The 19548-nt window shown below is 36.4% G+C and overlaps 1 protein-coding gene across 2 annotated transcripts; it reads right to left on the bottom strand.

Moving 5' to 3' along the window:
* Positions 1-494: 494 nt before the first annotated feature.
* On the bottom strand, positions 495-2443 carry LOC112722402 (two-component response regulator ARR5). 2 transcript variants are annotated; one of them, XM_025773413.3, is made up of 5 exons: positions 1989-2443; positions 1816-1895; positions 1639-1716; positions 1470-1540; positions 495-951 (listed from the first exon to the last, which is right to left on the bottom strand). In XM_025773413.3, the coding sequence occupies exons 1-5, from the start codon at positions 2137-2139 to the stop codon at positions 693-695; spliced, it is 639 nt and encodes a 212-aa protein (XP_025629198.1). In that variant the 5' UTR covers positions 2140-2443; the 3' UTR covers positions 495-692. The 2 variants fall into 2 exon arrangements, with proteins under 2 accessions (XP_025629198.1, XP_025629197.1); XM_025773412.3 differs by having other exon boundaries at positions 1470-1543; positions 1989-2411.
* Positions 2444-19548: the final 17105 nt, after the last annotated feature.

Genomic DNA, 19548 nt, shown 5'->3' with positions numbered 1-19548 from the left:
GTTCAACTGTGTCTCAATAAAAGATAAATTTTTTTCTGGACATGTTCAGATACGTCTAAATATCATTATGTGTGCATTATTTTTAACATATATTCTTAAAATGAGTTTAGAAATAATATATATTATTAATTATTAAAACAAAAAATATTTTAAATACTTTATATAATTAAATAAAGACACTAAATATAATTAAAAAATTAATTTATATTTCAATATCAATAAAATATCAAAATATCATTATAATTTATCTAAAAAATATCTTTTATATATATATATATATATATATATATAGTCTCTATGTCTTATAAAAATTTAAAAATCGTGTGTTCACATAACCTGTGTGGTATTGTGTCTTATGTTCATGCATTATAGACTGCACTCCGTACTGGTTAGCTATCGGGATTGTAAAAACAAAAACTAAGTAGAAAACCATGGCCCAATGTTCAAATCTTTGATACTATACAATTACAAAGGGCAATATCAGCAACCAGAAATTGGGGCAAAAGAATCAGTGATTCTGATTTTACTCAATTTTCTTTTTTTTTTTCTTTTTTCATTCTTAATCCATGTACATACTATAAGCAATAGTACAGGGGAGAGAACAAATACAAGATACACGACAAAGGTTCTATTTGAACATTGGTGTAGCAAAAAATTTTGTGCATACATTTAGGATGCTACTTTATATTTTATCACAATCTGGATTTCTTGGAGGACAAGGTAGATGGTGACAATGGTGAAAGTACTGAAGACGAAGACAACGATGACAATAGCGATGAATCGCAGGGATGAGTCATTGACGATGGGCTGCAATCTTCGGATCGCGATCTTTTGCAGCATCTTTTCTCTCCTTCCTTCACTTCACCTCTCATGATGAAATCTTTTAAGCGTCTTACATCGGATAACTTCACCGGCTTTAATAGAAAGTCCTCTGCTCCTTCCTCCAAGCATCTGTTAATTAGAACATTTTATAAGGTTCTTGGATGAACTGAAGATCATATAAGTGTGAAGACGCGAGACTCACGTGTCTTAAAGTTTCGGACTTTTTAACACAAATAGGATTACCTATTAAGGTGACTACCATCTTCACATGAAGATGATAGTTAAAATGTGGATATGTATTATGTTAAGCAGTTCAATCAAACATGTCAAACTATCTAATAATTCACTAATTATTAAATCACCTTAATTTCTTACCGTGAAGTTATAAGACCATGTATGATGTATGAGTCAAGGATTTTATTCAATCGAATTCGGAACTAGGGAACATCATCGTCAAATATGCTATTTTTTTTCCATTGGAAAAAATCAGGTTTCAGATGCAAAATGATGCTAGCTAGTCCTAGATTTTTCTAGAGGTACTTGATTTTCTCTACCTTAGAATCACAAGCTAAGAAACAAAAAATGTTACCCATGTCATGCCAAATGCTAGAATCAATCAAAGAAAGAATGATTAGTTGAGAGCTTACCTATCAATTCTAGTCAAGATATTCTCCGATGACATGATCACCACTGGAATTTCTCTAAAAACAGACGATTCCTGCTGAAATTGAACACAAATTTACATAAACATATGATTGTATGATGATGATAGTTTTGTGCACATAGCATTCAATCTCTTAAGAACAAATTACACACCTTGATTTTCTTGAGAAGATCATAACCAGTCATCCCCGGCATCGAATAATCAGTCATTATCAAATTAACCTTCACACTCTGCCGCCATCAACAAATCAAAACAAACAAACATATAATAAGAACCACAGAATCCCAAGAAATGAAAACAAAAAAGTTTGTTAGTTCTTCTTTGCTTACATCAAATCCAATGGAGCTTTTCTTATCCCCATCCAACCCCAAATACTGAAGAGCTCTAGTTCCACTCTCCACCACTGTCACTGCCATAAACAAAAGCTTCAGAATCAGAAAAACCATTGAATGAACCAGTAATCCAGATGCAACAAACAACAAAGACTTGCTTGATGAATTACCTTTGCAAGAAGATATCTTGAGCAAACGTTCAATGACCTTTCTATCCACAAGACTATCATCAACAGCTAAAACATGAAGCTCATTTGCACCAGAAGGAGATTCCTCAAGCTTCTCAGGTAAATTCTGCCTCAAAACTTCACCACCAGCCATAGTCAATAAATAAAATCAGAAACCCAAGAGAGATTTTGATGAGAAGAGAGAAAATGTGTTGAAGGGACACAAGAAGGAGAAGAAATGAAGATGGTGTGGTGTTTAAGTATGGAGAAAGAATGGAGAGAGAAAGAGACGCGCATAGATTAGTGAATACTAAATGGGAAAGAGAGATTTGTGGGGCTGATCTTGGTTGAATTAATAAAAAGGAATAAAGGTGACAGATTCGGAGGATCCAAATCTCAGAGATCTTTGCAAATCCATCCACCTCCACTTGTCCCTTCTCATGTCATCATCAATATCAAAATCATAATCAAAATCCATATCTTATATTATATTATTATTATGTCCCCCCAATATCTCATCTTAATTAAGAGGGTTTTCTTTTCTTTAATTAACAAATGATGTTAATTAATTGGTAAACACTATAGTGACGTGTGTAAAAACCAATTTGGCTCCTCGAGTAAAAACCTTACTCATCTATTTAAATAAGTGTTTTGAGAATATAAATTTTATTTTATATATATAATAATTTATTAGTCAACAATAAATTTTTAATTAAAATTTAAATTTATGATAGATTAATTATTAAAAAAAAATAATTTGACTAAATTGTTTTAATATAATACTTATTAATATTTTAACTGTTATTTTTATATTCGTAATTTTTTTACATAAGAGATTATAGTAACTACTGCTATAATAAACACCTCTTTGGAGGGAAAAAAAACTCAAATCAACAATTCAGATTTCTCTTGGTTAATTATAGTTTCTTTAATCATAATTAGAAAATTTTAAATGAGAAGTGTGAAGAAAGAAGATTTTCGTCGTGTGTATCTATATATTATTATGATAAAGAAGAATGTTAGGGGGCAATAACTTTTGTGATTTGTAGCAATCAAATAGTTATCAATGATGATTTTAATGGTATGAGATTTTATCCAATGGCTCACTTATTTTTGCTGGTTACATGCTGGCCAAAATTTAACAAAATTACTGGCTCCCTAGACTTTTTCTATGATAAATTATGTTTTCATATTGATATTATGATATTAATAAATCACGTAATTATAGTGTTTATTAACACGAAAAGATTCTCATAACGTTGGTCACAGTTAGGGTCAGACAGGGCCTAAATATGTAATATGGTCTCGGTGGCTGTCGCGGGTTTGACTTGACATTAGTTTTGAAGTTAAACGACCTTTTCCTCTCTTTTTTTTATTATTAGTGTTTTTTTTTTGCAATCACCTTTTCCCTTGTTTTGTAAAATATTTGCTTTTGTTTATTAGATGTCATTATTAATAAATAATAATACTATTTACGGTGTAAGTTGCACATATTTTTTTTTTCCCTAAATGAAGATAGGATATCTTTTCCACTAATAAGAAAAGCATATAATTGGTCTCGCTTTTCTCTTGTTTGCATACTAATATTTTATTTTAAAGGCTAAATAATGGATGTTCTAATTTAATATTATTTAGTACTTTATTTTTATCACATCATGTGCGAAATTAATTATGGTCGAAACAAAAATGATGTAAGTTGATACTGCTGAATAAGAACGGATAATGAAAAATCCGATTATACTGTTCGAACATTATACAAATAATATAATAATAAAAGATAACATTATTTTGCAAAATATAAAATCGTAAAAAATAAAACGCACATCCGAGATAATAAATGTCCTAACGAAATATTCAAAAAAATATAAAACAAAGAATAAGGGAACTCGAGATAGATAACAAAAAACCCATTATTATTTTTTATGAACACTTTTAATTCGGACATTGGAGTGTCTTTGCAAGAAGTCTTTCCGGCCTGGTGTGGACACCATTCAAGTCGGAATTTTTGGAACACTTCACGTCGATCTGACCAAAAGGTACAAATATTGGCACTGTCTGTGGGGACCCCGAATCTTTTCACACCATGACTGATCATAAAATTCAATCAAATTAACCAAAACATCCCCCTCCCATAAAATTCAATCAAGTTCCTCTGGGTTTCTAGCAGCCTCAAAATCGTGATGCCGGAACTCGGCACTTCGTTGGATTGGATCCAGCAGATTATTTTCATGCAATGCAGGAGATGCATCATCAAATGCAAGAATTAGAGTGTAAGGTAGCTGAACGGTTGCAATCCTGGCGGTCCCAGTCTCGGAGTCATACGACTAGAGGATGACAAAATAGCCGAGAAAGAAGGATCCCAGAAAGACCCTGAGATTGCTATGGGAAAGATGATTATCAGCCCTCCCACTCGCCACGATGAGGGAAAACATTGGATTATAAAAAGTATGAAAGGTGAGGAGGATCTAATTCCCAATCTGCTCAATCAAAAAGGAAACGAACTCCACAAAGTAGTCCGAGTCCTGGGATATATAGAGATTCTTAGGAGCACATCATCATGGGACACACCCTATTCGCCTCACATGTTCTTCAAGTCAGGTTGCCTAAACACTTTGACAGACCAATAGATTTCAAATACAAAGGCAAGTCGAACCCTCAGGAGCATATTGATGCCTTTGAAGCACGCATGAACCTAGAAGGAGGAGGCGATGCCATAAGATGTAAAGTATTTTCAGTTACACTATTTGGACAAGCGATAGTATGGTTCAACATTCTGTCTCCGGTTCTACTCCTCATTTCATGATATTAAAATCAAATTTCTTGCTCACTTCACCACGAGGCGAACTTAAGCCAAACATTCTATCTCATTACTTGGTGTAGAACAGAGGGCTGGGAAAAGCATACGGGATTACCTGGACCGTTTCAATAAAGCACTTTTAAAAGTTAACATGAAAACTCCCGAAGTTGTATGTCTTTGCCTTATAGTTAGGTTACTTGAGGGAGACTTCGGGAGATATCTCACTTCTAAAGATGTCAAATCTATGAAGAAAATCTATCAAATTGCTTTGGAATATATGAAGGATGAGGATGTCACAAGGGTAGTGTCGACTAAATGGAAGAACCCAGCTCCTTCACCTAATAAGGCCACGAGCTCGGCACAAGCAATACCAAAGCCACTAGTTCCTCGGGTAAGCAAGTTCTCCACATATACACCTCTAGTCATATCACCAATAGAGGTTTATCAGTAGGTGTCGCATAGGGGCATACTCCTCAAAGCCAGACAGATAAGGCCAAGGGCTTCCTTGACTAAATCACAATATTATGATTACCATAAATCCTATGGTCATAGGATGGAAGACTGTATATATTTGAAGGACTCTTTGAAACAAACCATCTAAGATGAAAAACTTCTGGAAATCGTTCCGAGAAACCATGAACCCTAGAAACACTATGAGAATAAAGATGTCGCTGCACAAGTAGTGGTAAAGGTAGCTATGGAGAAAAATGTTACAGTGAAGTCCAGAAATGCAGTCAAGAAAGATGTCAAAACTGCAAGTTCCGAAGTCTTGAAAATACAGATTTTTTCGATTGTTCAATTTATCACTGAGGATTTTCAATATACCACATTAGAAGATGATGAGCCTTTGGTCATCACAGCTAAGTTAGAAAATGGGATTCTGAAGAGAATCCTAGTAGATACAGGGGTAAATTCAAATTTGTTGTTTAGAAACGCATTTGATGCTTTAGGCCTTAAAGATCAACATCTCAAACCACAATATCCTGGAGTTGTAGGTTTGGGAAATCACTATTCAAGCTTGATGGAGATATCGACCTCTTCTTCACAATAGGGGAGGGATCAGAAGCTCGAGTTGTGCGAGTAGAGTTCGTCGTTCTGCAAGATTCAACAGCTTACAATGTCATTCTCGGGCGAAAAACACTTAATGGTCTTTGTGCGTTCATTTCAACCAAGTTTTCTATCATGAAGTATTTGACGACCGAAGCTCGAGTCGTAACAATCCGTGGAGATCGGATAGTAGCTATCAAATGCAACAATGTAGGTTTGACCTTAAGGGATAAAGCGAAGAAGTCTACAAGTGTATTTTTGGTGGATTTGGATTCCTGAATTCAAGAGGAACCAAGACCTGAGCCCAATGGAAATTTGGAAAAATTCCAAATTGGGGATGATGTGAAAAAAATACACATTGACCAACAGGGACTTGCCCTATTCCTTGAAGTTGGAACTCCAAAATTTCTTGAGAAGTAATGTTGATTGGTTCGCATGGGAGCCATCCGATATGTCGGCCATTGATCCTACGTTCATGTCCTACCAACTTGCCATTGACCCCTCGTATAAGCTGGTTGCACAATGACGTCGTAAGATATCACAAGACTGAGCTAACGAGGTCAAAAGATAAGTACAAAGGTTATTAAATGCCGGTTTTATTAGAGATCTCACATATTCGACTTGGTTGTCTAATGTTGTTATAGTAAAAATGCCTAACGAAAAATGACGAATGTGTGTAGATTACATCGATTTAAATAAAGCCAATCCTAAAGACGGTTTTTGTTTACCCAACATTGACAATATGATTGACTCTTCAGCTGGTTATCGGATACTAAGTTTATCATATGCATACAATGGTTATAACCAAATTCTGATGCATCAACTAGATAAAGATAAAACTACCTTTATCACTCTGAAAGGAATTTACTGTTATACTGTAATGCCTTCTGGTTTAAAAAATGCAAGGGCCACCTATCAAAGGTTGATGGCTAAAGTGTTTAAAGAGTAGGTTGAAAGGAATTTAGAGGTTTACATCAACGACATGTTGATAAAAACCAGAATAGATGCTGATTTGATTGCTGATTTGCGAGAAACCTTCCATTGCCTCTGATTTTATAAGATGAGATTGAACCTAGCCAAGTGTGAGTTTGGCATTTGGGGAGGAAAGCTTCTCGAGTTTATGATAACTCAAAGAGGTATTGAAGCTAAACTTAAAAAATGTCAAGTTATTTTGGATATGTCAAGTCCTCAAAGTCTTAAAGAGGTGCAAAGGCTTACAGGTTGTCTGGCTACTTTGTCGAGGTTTTTAGGTACCTCAGCTGAAAAAGCAAAGCCCTTCTTTAAATTAATGAAGAAAGGGGTCGCTTTTGAATGGATGAAGGAGTGTGAGGATGCCTTCAAACACTTTAAAAACTTTGTTATCATCTCCTCTTGTCATGACAAAACTAGAACTCGGAAAAACCATTATATTTGTACTTATCGGTAACCGATGAGTCTATAGCTTCAGTCTTAGTGTTGGAAGGAGAAAGAAAACAACAACGACCTGTGTATTTTATTAGTAGGGTCCTTTAAGGTCCTGAATTAAGATACTCAAAATTAGAAAAATTTGCTTTTGTACTTTCAATGTCAGCACGTCAGTTAAGGAAATATTTTCAAAGTTACTTAATAATTGTATGTACCGACCAGCCAATTAAAAAAGTTTTACAAAAGTTAGATTTAGTAGGTCAAATGATGAGCTGGTCGATAGAGTTATTACAATTTGATATACAATACAAATCATGCTCTGCTATAAAGGCGCAAGAAATGGTAGATTTTTTGGCCGAAATAACCTACTCCTCTCCCGAACTCCCAACCTAGGAGCTCCATGTTGATGGGGCTTCGAATACGAGATCAGGGTCTGCAGGAATCACCCTAACTAGAGGAGAATATTTGGTCATTGAATCCTCCATTAAGTTTGATTTTCCAATCTCAAACAATCAAGCTGAATATAAAGCTTTAATTGCAGGATTGACGTTAGCATATGAAGTCAGAGTAATGGAGCTTACAGTGTTCAGTGATTCCCAAATTATAACCTCCCAAGTTAATGGCGAGTATCAAGCTTGGGGCCCATTGTTGCAATTATATCTCAAGAAGGCACAAAGTGAAATTTCAAACTCTAAATTATTTTTTATTAAGCACGTGTCCCGAGAGCAAAACACACGAGCTGACATCTTGTCAAAGTTAGGTAGTACTAAACCGGGAAATGGTATCTATAGCCTAATTCAGGAAGTACTTTCGGAGCCATTTGTAGGCATTTCTGATATTACGGTGCAACATGTTGAAAATGTCATCACTTTGTTAGATCCCATATGCATGTACTTTGAACATGGTGTTCTTCCTAGCAATTCTAAGGAAGCTAGGAAGTTACACCTAGAGTCAGCTAAATATACCATGATCAATGGATATTTATATAAAAAAGGCATCTCACAACCTCTACTTAAATGTCCTAAACCTCAGCAAATAAATTATGTGTTGTAGGAAATACATGAGGGGTGTTATGGGCATCATATAGGAGGCAAGTCGTTGGCACAAAAGGTGATAAGAGCTGAATATTATTGGCCCACAATCATAAAAGACACAATGGACTACGTAAAAAGATGTCTAAAGTGTCAGGTTCATGCCAATGTCTATCAAGCCCCACCTCAAGAGCTTGTTTTTGTGATTCCGACAAGACCTTTTGCCAAATGGGGGTAGACTTGTTAGGACCATTTTCCCAAGGAACTGGCCAAGTCAATTTTTGATAATGGCAATTGATTATTTCACTAATTAGATTGAAGCTATACCATTATCGAATATAATAGTGTCTCAGTGTCAGAAGTTTATTTGGAGAGACATCTTGATGAGGTTTGGGATTTCTGAGGTGATAGTAACGGATAATGGGACTCAATTTGCAGATTCCAAATTTTAAGAATTTCTAAGTGGCTTAGGTATAAACCAAGCATTTATGTCGGTGGAACATCCCTAAGCCAATGGGCAAGTTGAAGTCGCAAATAAAATAATCCTAAAGGGTTTGAAGGAGAGATGAGATGGCTTTCTGGTGCGCGAAATTAGAACTCGCACAACTTTACCGGCAAGTGCACCAGGTCGTCCAAGTAATACCTCAGGTGAGTGAGGGTCGATCCCACGAGGATTGTTAGATTGAGAAAGTAATAGTTATCTTGTTGGACTTAGTCAGGTGAAAAATAAAGAGAGTTGTTATTGTAGGCGCATAAAACAAGAAAGTAAAGAAAAGCAATTAAAGATTGGTGAAGAAATAATATATGGAAGCAGTTAAGTTCTCGGAGATATTTATCTTTCTAGATTAATACTTCTTACTAAATATTTTAACAATGGATGATTCATTCCATGACAAACTGTAAATTATTAACCCTAATCTCTTAGTGATTAATCTCCTCTGATACTACTAAAACGCCACAGACAATGTCAATTCCTTTCGAATAAGAGTATGAAGCTCAGTATTCTAATTTATACCACACAGGCCCTAATCACCCCAGATCCCAGCTGAACAGATGTTTCCATGTCCCCAACGAGTTGTGGATTAGCCGTCTAGGAGGTGTGTTCTCAAGCTACAGTTCGAGTGATCTTTGGTTGAGCATCACAAGAAGAACTCATGTAGAAAAAGGGTCATACTTTCGTTCCACCCAGTTTCAATAATATGAAGAACGAGTCACACCTTAGAATGGAATCAAACATATATATTAAAATAGAAAAGTAATAATATTAATCCATAGAAATAAACAGAGCTCCTAACCTTAATCAAGAGGTTTAGTTACTCATACTTTACAGAGAAAACAAAGTAAAAGTAAAGGAAGATCTGAAGTAATTTGAATGTCTTTAAACCTAAGTGATCTTCTCCTTAAATAGTAAAATACTAACCTAAAAGATGTTAATTTAATTTAAGAATTACAAAAATAAAATAGGAAAAGCCTAAGGAGTGCTAAAATCCACTTTGGGGCCCACTTGGTGAGTGTTTGGGCTGACGCCTGGTGTTTAACTCAGGTTCTGGGCATTCAACTTGGAGAGGGGGTGAGCTCACTGGTTTCTGCTCCCTGGTTGGCGTTGAATGCCAGTTTTAGGCGTTCAACTTGGGAGGTCAGTCCTTCTTGGGTGTTAAACGCCCAAGCTAACGCCATTTTTGGCAGTCATTCTGGAAGATAAGTATAAATTATTATATAGTGCTGGAAACTCTGGAAGTTAGCTTTCTAATGCCATTGAGACCGCGTCAATTTGACCTCTATAGCTCAAGATATGCTCGCTGGAATTCACGGAGGTCAGGATTGACAACATCTACTATGCTTTCTTCGTCTTTGAACAAGATTCTGCCAAATTCGTCCGAAATTCACCTAAAATCATAAAAATAATACAAAAACTCAAAGTAGCATCCAAAGATGAATTTTGCACTACAACATAGTAAAACTTAATAAAATATTACTAAAAACAACTAGAAAATGCTAAGAAAAAGAGTATAAGATGCTCACGCATCACTACACCAAACTTAAACTGTTGCTTGTCCTCAAGCAACAAAAAACAATATAGGACTTAATGGAAGAGAAAAATACATAAGGTTTTAGAGTTGTCAATAAAGCTCAAGTCTAATTACTGAATGGGGCTATTAATACTTTATTTCTGAATAGCTTTGGCATCTCATTTTCCTTTGCTCAGAAATATTGGCATCCTTTAGAATTAGAATCCGGATGATATTATTGATTCCCCTCTTTAAATTTTTCTTGATTCTTAAACACATCTTTTCTTTTCTTTTGGTGCTTTGCACCTTTTGAGCCTAGCCGTGACCCTAAGTGTTTTGTTTTCAAGTATTACCACCTGATACATAAATACCACAAGCACTTAACTGGGGGAACCCTTTGGATTCAAATTTAGCTTTGCTTAAATTCCCAAATAGTGGTGCTCAAAGCCTTAAGCGTGCTCTTTATTGCGTTGGATCACGACTTTAAATGCTCAGTCTCAAGATTTTCTTGACACCTTCACACCACAAGCATATAGTCAGGGATAGCAACTCTTTTGAGCTTTTTAGGCCAATTTTGACCCTCCTAACCATTTATGCTCAAAGCCTTGTACTCTTGATTTTCTTTTTATTTTCATTTTTTTTTGCTGTTTCTTTTGCTTCAAGAATCAATCTTGTTGATTTTTCAGAGAATCAATAATACTTTTCTAAATTCCTGTTCCTCAAGAGTCAATATGCTCAACTTCAACATCAATTATGCACAGTTAATTCATTCATTCAGAGAATAAAGATAAGGCCACCATATCAGAGTAAATAGAACAACTCATAGTATACTCAAAACCTTATGTGTCTTGCTTCTTCTTTTTCAAAAAATTTTCTTTTTAAGCTTAGTGGGTAATACATAAGACATCTTCTAACCATAAAGATTTCAAAAATAAACTACTAACACAACGAAATTCTAAGAGTGATCATGTAAAAGCTAGAATAGAAAACAGGAAATAAGACAAAGGAAGGGATAATGAAACTTTACCACCTCAGTTATTGTGGCTGCTGATCTTCCATGAAGATAATTCACCTTCCTTTAGTGCCATTGATGATAATATAAACCTAGAGCTTGCTCTGCAATACCAAACTTAAAAGTTTGCTTGTCCCCAACCAAAGAAAGCTTGGTCCTTTGCTGGCGTTTAAACGCTAGGACTGCTTCCCTCCCCTCTGGGCGTTCAGCCCCAGGACTGGCATTTGAACGCCAGAGGATCCTCTCTGCTCCCTTATGGGCGTTGAACGGCCATGCTCTCTTCTCCCGACTGGCGTTGAATGCCAGTAAGGGGCACCCTCCAGGTGTTCTGTTTCTCTAGTAAGCGTTCCTGTTTCTGTTCTAAGTGCTACACATGATCACAAATGTGAGAAAAGAGGAAAATTATGAAAAATCAACAGAAAATAAAATAATATGAAATCAAACTAAAGTAACAGGAAGAAAATAGAAAAGAAGAAAATATTATAAGATACTTATGGTTGGGTTGCCTCACAACAAGCGCTTCTTTACCGTCATTAGCTGGACGGATAGCTCCTTTATGGAAGTTGACAGGGGCTCAGATCTTCACCCCTCATGGTGAACTTCCTTCCTGTACTCTCATGAATCCACTCAACATGTTCCATAGACAGGATCCGGTTTACAGTGTGTGGAATGATTGGGCTTCTAGTGAAGACAACTCTCATACTCGGTGAGAAGTTTTCAGTGGGAATCTTCTTGTTTCTCCAGCTTTTGGATACCTTTTTCTTGGTACCTCCTTCCTTAGTGGTCAGTGATGAATGCCCAACACCAAACTTAGGATTGATGTTTGGGGGCTCTGTAAGATTTTGTACTGAGAGGGAGGGCTGAAACACTAAGTGTTGCATAGTAGTACCTCCATTATCAGAGAGAGAGTGAGGTTTGGAAATCTTGAACAGAATATGATCCTCCTATAGCCTCAAAATTAGCTCTCCTTTCTCCATATCAATCAAGGCCTTCGCAGTAGCTAGGAAGGGCCTTCCAAGGATGATGGAGTTGTCCCTGTCCTCTCCAATGTCAAGTATCACGAAGTCTGCAGGGAGTTAAAGGTCTTCAACCTTTACAAGGACATTCTTCACGAGTCCATATGCCCATTTCAGGGACTTATTTGCCATCTCTAATGAGATCCTTGTCGACTGAACCTCTTGGATCCCCAGCTTCTTTATCACAGAGAGAGGCATAAGGTTTAAGCTTGATCCAAGGTCACATAAGGCCTTCTCATGAGCGGATATTTTATACGCTTTTTGGCATTATTTTCATATAATTTTTAGTATGTTTTGTTTAGTTTTTATTAAGTTTTTATAGGTTTTAGTGTTAAATTTAGATTTTTCGATTCTACTATGAGTTTCTGTGTTTTTGTACAATTTTAGATAATTTCTGGCTAAAATTGAAGAGCTGGAGCAAAAGTCTGATTCAGAGACAGAGAAAGCACTGCAGATGCTGTCCGGATCTGACCTCCTTGCACCCGGAAGGGCTTTTCTAGAGCTAGAGAAGTCCAAATGAAGCGTTCTCAACGGCTATGAAAAGCTAACTTTCAAAGATTTCCATCAATGTATAATATTCCATACTCTGCTTTAGATTAGAAGGCCCAAAACTGGCATCCAACGCCAGCCTCCTGCCCCCTTCCAGGCATCCAGCGCCCACAAAGCAGAGACCAGCGTCCAAACACCCAAAGAGGACCTCTAGATAGCGTTCAACACCCTAGAGACCTCATAACACGTGGATCTCATCAAAGCTCAGCCCAAACACTCACCAAGTAGGCCCCAAAAGTGGATTTTAGCACTAAAAGATTGTTTTACCTTTACTAGTCATTTGTTTAGTATTTAAGGGATTAGATTTATGTTATTCACACGTTTTCATCTAGACTTTACACCATATTCGAATTTTACATTGTATTTTCCTTTCAGTATAAGTTTCTAAACCTCCTATGTTGAGGGGAGGAGCCCTGCTGAGTCCTATGAATTAATAAAAGTATTATTGTTTCTCTTCGATCCGTGTTTGATTTATTTCTAGGAGGTATACTTGTTCTTCAACATGGTGAATAGGATGATCAGTGACAATTAGCTTTGTTCATCATACTAGGACCGCGTGCCTGGCAACCACCCGTGTCTAATTGGGTTCGTGTGAATACGTAACAAGAAACGCGAACCGCCAGCTTGATTATACATCTCTCGAGACACCAGTTCAGCCAATTTTCGGAGAGATTAGGGTCTCTGTAGTAGAGGCTAGAACCCAAAGAAGCAGCATTCTCTGATCTGGAAGATTTGACCTTGTCTGTGGCATTTTGAGTAGGATCGCCAGGAGAATGAACTGCTAAAGCTTCACCCTCCGTCAGATTGGATGACCACGGCCAATGGCATTTGATCTGGAGCAGAGGAGATTGACGACCACGACCCATGGCGTTGATCACATACAGCCTGCCATAGAAGAAATCACTCACAAGCAAAGAAGATAGTAATACCAGAGTTAATTTAGAAAGACAAAGCAACTCCAATCCTTAACCATATGCATATTACTGATTCCATTTAAGTTACAGAGTCTTTTATTTTATTTACATGTCAACTTAGTTTAGATCTCACAAATACAAATTACAAATAACGCTTCTGATTCACCTGACTAAGACCTGCAAGGGAACCATAGCTTGCTTCAAACCACAATCCTCGTGGGATCGACCCTGACTTGCTCAGGTATTACTTGGACGGCCAAGTGCACTTGCTGGTACAACTGTACGAAGGTGTAGGGATTCGTGCACCAAGTTTTTGGCGCCGTTCCCGGAGATTGTTCGAGTTTGGACAAACTGTCGGATTATCTTGCTCCCTAGATCAGGAATTTTATTTTATTTTGTTTAAGTCTTTTATTTTTATTTTCTTCTTTTTAATTTTCGAAAAAAAAACTTTTTTTCAAAATTTTTTTCTTTTCTTTGTTTAATCTTTGTTCTTGGTTTGAGTCTTACCTGTTTTCTGTTTTCTTTTCCAAAAATTTTAAAACTTTTTTAAAAACCTTTGTCAAAAAATTTTATTTTCAAGAATCCTTAACTTTCTTTGTTTGATCTTTGTTTTTGGTTTGAGCCTTTTTATTTTTGTTCTTGGTTAAATTTTCATTCTCTTTGAGTCTTTCTTTCTAAAAATTGTTCAAAATAGTTTCTTTGGTTAAATCTTGTGTCAAATTTCTAAGTTTGATGTCTTCTTGTTGTTTTTCTTTTAATTTTTCGAAAATTTATGTTTAGTTTTTCAAAAATTTTAAGTTTGGTGTCTTTTGCATGTTCTTGTGTTCTTTGAATTTCTTGAGTCTTGTTCTTAGTGTTCTTTTTAATCTTCAAAGTGTTCTTGTGTTTTTTTATTTTGATCTTAAAATTTTTAAGTTTGGTGTCCCGTTATGTTTTTCCTTCAAATTTTCCAAAACTTGGGGAATTAGATCTAAAAATTTTAAATTTTGTGTCTTTTACTTGTTTTTCTCTTTCCTCGTTCAATTCAAAAATAAAAAAATATCTTTTCTATTTTTATTTTAACTTAATTTTCGAAAATTACATCATAAAAATTCAGATTTTAATTTCAAAATTTTTATCTTATCTTATCTTAGTTTTCAATTTTCAAAAATCAAATCTTTTCAAAATAAAAAATCTTATCTTTTTCAAAATCTTATCTTTAATCAAATTTCAAAAATTCAAATTTCAATTTTCAAAATTTAAAATTTTAAAATTTTAAAATTCAAACTTTATAATCAAATCTTTTTCAAAATCAAATTTGAAAATCTTATCTTTTTAAAATCTTTTTCAAATCTTTTTTGTTTCTTATCTTATCTTTTCTAATCTCAAATTTTAAAATGAAATCTTTATTAAATCTTTTTAATTTCTTTTCTTATCTTTTTAATTTCAAATTTTTAAATTCAAATCTTTTCTTATCTTATCTCTTATCTTATTTTAAATTCAAATCTTTTCTAATTAATTACCTATCTTTTCTCTCTTCTTTTTCAAAACTTCCTAACTAACTCTTCTCTCTCTTAATTTCAAAAATTCCTTCCTCTTCTCTCTCTTCTATTTTCGAAAATTCACTAACTAATTTTTAATTCTTTTTAAATTATTAACCTTAGTTTTCGAAATTAACTAATAAATAAAATAAAAATAAAAATATTTTAATTCTTATTTATCTCTTCTATTTCTAATTCTTCTCATCTCTATTTATATTATTCGAATTTTTCTTCTCTCCCATCCTCCATCTTCACTTTTCTATCTTCCTCTTCTTTCTTTACATGTCACTGGGAGCCTTCTATACTCAAATCAGACATAGAAGCTTCCTTTCTTTCTTTTCTTCTTTTCTTATTTATGACTAGGGACAGGGATAAAGAACCTCGTTTTGATCTGGATCCTGAACCTGAAAGGACTTTGAAGAAAATCTTACAACAAGCTAGAGCACAACACTCCGGAAGAAACCTTTCAGAAAATTTTGAACAAGAAATAGGAGACATGGCCGAACCTGAAGGTGATGCCAGAAAGGTTCTTGGTGACTTCACCATGCCTACCTCTGACTTTTATGGCAGACGAAGCATCTCTGTACCTGCCATTAGAGCTAATAATTTTGAGCTTAAGCCTCAGTTAGTCTCTCTTCTGCAACAGAATTGTAAGTTCCATGGGCTTCCAATAGAAGATCCACATCAGTTCTTAGCTGAATTTTTGCAGATCTGTGATACTGTAAAGACTAATGGAGTAAATCCTGAAGTCTACAAGGTTATGCTCTTTTCCTTTGTTGTAAGAGACAGAGCTAAGATATGGTTGGATTCTCAACTAAAAGAGAGCTTAGACTCTTGAGAAAAGCTGGTTAACGCTTTTCTGGCTAAATTCTTTCCCCCCTCAAAGGATGAACAAAATTAGAGTGGAAGTTCAAGCCTTCAGATAAAGAAAAGCTGAATCCCTCTATGAAGCTTGGGAAAGATACAATCAAGGTTTCAAGAACAATCAAGGTGGAAGGAACTAGAATAGGTTCAATAACAGACCACCATTCCCATCTTCTCAAGGAAATATGGAAACCTCTAAGCAGAGTCTCTCTGACTTAGTCACTTTAATTTCCAGCCTATTTAACACCACTCATAGTTTCATGAATGAAACAAGGTCCTCTATTAGAAACTTGGAGGTACAAATTGGTCAACTGAGCAAGAGGATCCCTGAGACTCCTCATGAAACTCTTCCTAGTAACACTGAGGTGAATCCAAGAGAAGAGTGCAAGGCCATAACCATGGAGGTAGAGGCCGAATCTGGAGAAATTGGGAAGGCATTGAACGCCAGTGAAGAAGGTTTCACTGGGTGTTCAACGCCAGCTCTACTGCCAGGATGGGCGCTGAACGCCAGTGAGGAACCCCTCACTAGGCATTCAACGCCCATCCTGGCAGCAGAGCTGACATTGAACGCTAGCCAGGAAGCACTGACTGGGTGTTCAACACCCAAACATGCAGGCATTCTGGCGCTGAACGTCAGTAAGGAACCCCTCACTGGGCATTCAACGCCCAACCAGCCAGAGAAGCTGGCACTGAACGCCAGTGAGGAGTTCCTCACTGGGCGTTCAACGCCCACACACCCAGGGAAGCTGGCGTTGAAAGCCAGCAAGGATACCCCTACTGGGCGTTCAACGCCCAAAATGACAAGGGGACTGGCGTTTAACGCCAGTAAGAGTGCCCAGCAAGGGCGTTCAATGCCCAAAAAGCTAACAGAGCTAGCGTTGAATGCCAGTAAAAGCACACCTTCTGAGTGCTCAATTTCCACTTAAGAAACCCCTATCATAGAACTAAAGGAATCCAAGACTCATATAAAGACCAGAGACGTTCCTTTGCATGCACTTCTACAGTGCATGAGTTCTGATGAATACTCATCCTCTGATGAGGATGAAGACTCCAGGGAAGAGCAAATTGCTCGGTACCTAGGAGCTCTTATGAAGCTGAATGCTAAGTTATTTGGTACAAAGCCTTTGGAGGAGGAACCTCCACTTCTTTCCAAAGAACTCCATGCTTTGGTTCAGCAGAAGCTACCTTAGAAGCTTCCAGATCCTGGACACTTCCTAATTCCTTGCACCATAGGCACCATGACCTTTAAAAAGGCTCTGCGTGACCTAGGGTCAAGCATCAATCTCATGCCACTCTCTGTAATGGAGAAGCTGGAAATCTTTCAAGTGAAAGCTATAAATATCTCACTAGAGATGGCAGACAAGACAATGAAGAAGCCATATGGCTTAGCAGAGGATGTCTTGGTAAAAATTGAAAACTACTACATCCCTACAAACTTCATAGTCTTGGATATTAGAGAGGATGAGGATGACTCTATCATCCTTGGAAGACCTTTTCTAGCCACTACCAATGCTATCATTAATGTGGCCAAGGGAGAACTGACTCTACAACTAGGGGAGGATCACATCTTGTTCAAGATGCTTCATCCTAATTCTCCCTCTAAAAGAGAGATAACTATACAATACCTAGTGTTCCAACCCTCTCTTTCTATGCAGAGCCTTATTGAGCCCCCAAACATCAATTCTATATTTGGTGTTGGGCAGCCATCTACAAGCTCTAAGCACAAAGGAACTAGGAAGAAAGTACTTAAAGGTTGAAGGGACAAAAAAGTCCCAACTGAAGGTCTCTCACTTGGCATGAGAGTTGTCTTCACCAAGAAACCAGTCTTACCACATACAGTGAGTCGTATCCTGTCTTTAGAGCATGTGGAGCTCATTCATGAGAAGACAGGAAGAAATTTCACTGTAAGGGGCAAAAATCTGAGCCCATACTCACCTCCGTAAGGAGCTAACCATCAAGCTAATGACGTTAAAGAAGTACTTGTTGGGAGGCAACCCAACCTTAATTAATTATTTATTTCTATTTTCTTTTATTTATGTTCTTTTTCTTTCAGTTATTTTAGTGTCATGATCATATGCAGCAGTCTGAACAGAGACAGATTTGTTTAACAATCAAAATAGAACACTCTGGACGGAGTGTCATTGAAAGTTGAACGCCTCCAAAAACTTGATGAGTATTTTGGTGAGAAACGAATCTCTCCCAAAACACCACAAATCTAACCGGCAAGTGCACCGGGTCGCATCAAGTAATAAAAACTCACGGGAGTGAGGTCGATCCCACAGGGATTGATGGATCAAGCAATTTTAGTGGGTGATTAGTTTAGTTAAGCTAACATTGAGTGGTTGGGTGAAATTTTGAGAGCAGAATGTAAAATGCAGAGAATTTAAAGTTGCAGAAAATAAATGTGCAGAAACTTAAAGTGCAAGAAAAGTAAATTGCAGAAACTTAAATTGCAAGAAATGTAAATTGCATTAAATGTAAAGGGAATTGGGAATTAGATTTGTAGAAATTAAACAAGGAAAAGTTAAATTGCAACAAGCAGAGAAGTAAAAGATGGATTTGATTGATTCGGAACCAAAACAGAAATGTAAATAAACATGAAAAGCAATAATCAGAGAATGTAAAATTGGAATTAAGATCTCAGGACCCAAGAGACTAGATAACCAAGTCTAGATCTCAATGCCTTCCTAGATCCAATAAGAACAATTGCAAGAGAAATTAAAGAAAAGTAAATTGCAGAAGCCAAGAGAAGGTGAAGTAATAAACAGGAATGGAAATTCAATTGTGCAGAGAAAGTAAACAAGAAAATTCTCAAGGTGAGATTGAAACAGAATTTCTTCAATTCTCAACCCAAGATTCAAAACGAAATTGAAAACTAAGAGAGAGCTCTCAAATCCTAATGCTCCCTAGTGGAGCCAGCCCCCTCACAAATATGAAAATGATGCCTTATATAGGCTTTACAAAATGGAAATGAAAATGAAATTAAAAACAAATTACAATTAAATGAAATTCCTATTTTATCTATTTCTTGTGCCTTTGAGTGATGATCATTTGGGCCCTTGCTCTTGATGGAATTGGGTTGATAAAGGCCTTGGTTGATTGCTCTTGGAGTTTGAAGAAGAACCAAAGTGAACCAATTGAACCGGGTTTGAGGTTAGCCAAAGTTGGACCTAAAGTTTGAGCCAAAGTTAGGGGTCTAACTTTGGCCCCAACTTTTCATAGCAGCAAGCCAAATCCTTCTGGTATGGACGTTGGTGCCAACGTTAGGAGTCTAACTTTGACCCTAACGTTGGCACCCCTTATGCACATTTATGGCGCCAACTTTGTCCTCTTGTCATGTTGCCAATTTTATGCCCAATATAGACTATCATATATGGTTGGAAAGCTCTGAATGTCAGCT

Source organism: Arachis hypogaea, chromosome 11 (genome assembly GCF_003086295.3).
Source record: "Arachis hypogaea cultivar Tifrunner chromosome 11, arahy.Tifrunner.gnm2.J5K5, whole genome shotgun sequence".
In the NCBI taxonomy this organism is placed as follows: domain Eukaryota; kingdom Viridiplantae; phylum Streptophyta; class Magnoliopsida; order Fabales; family Fabaceae; genus Arachis; species Arachis hypogaea.
This window is presented reverse-complemented; position numbering and strand designations above follow the sequence as displayed.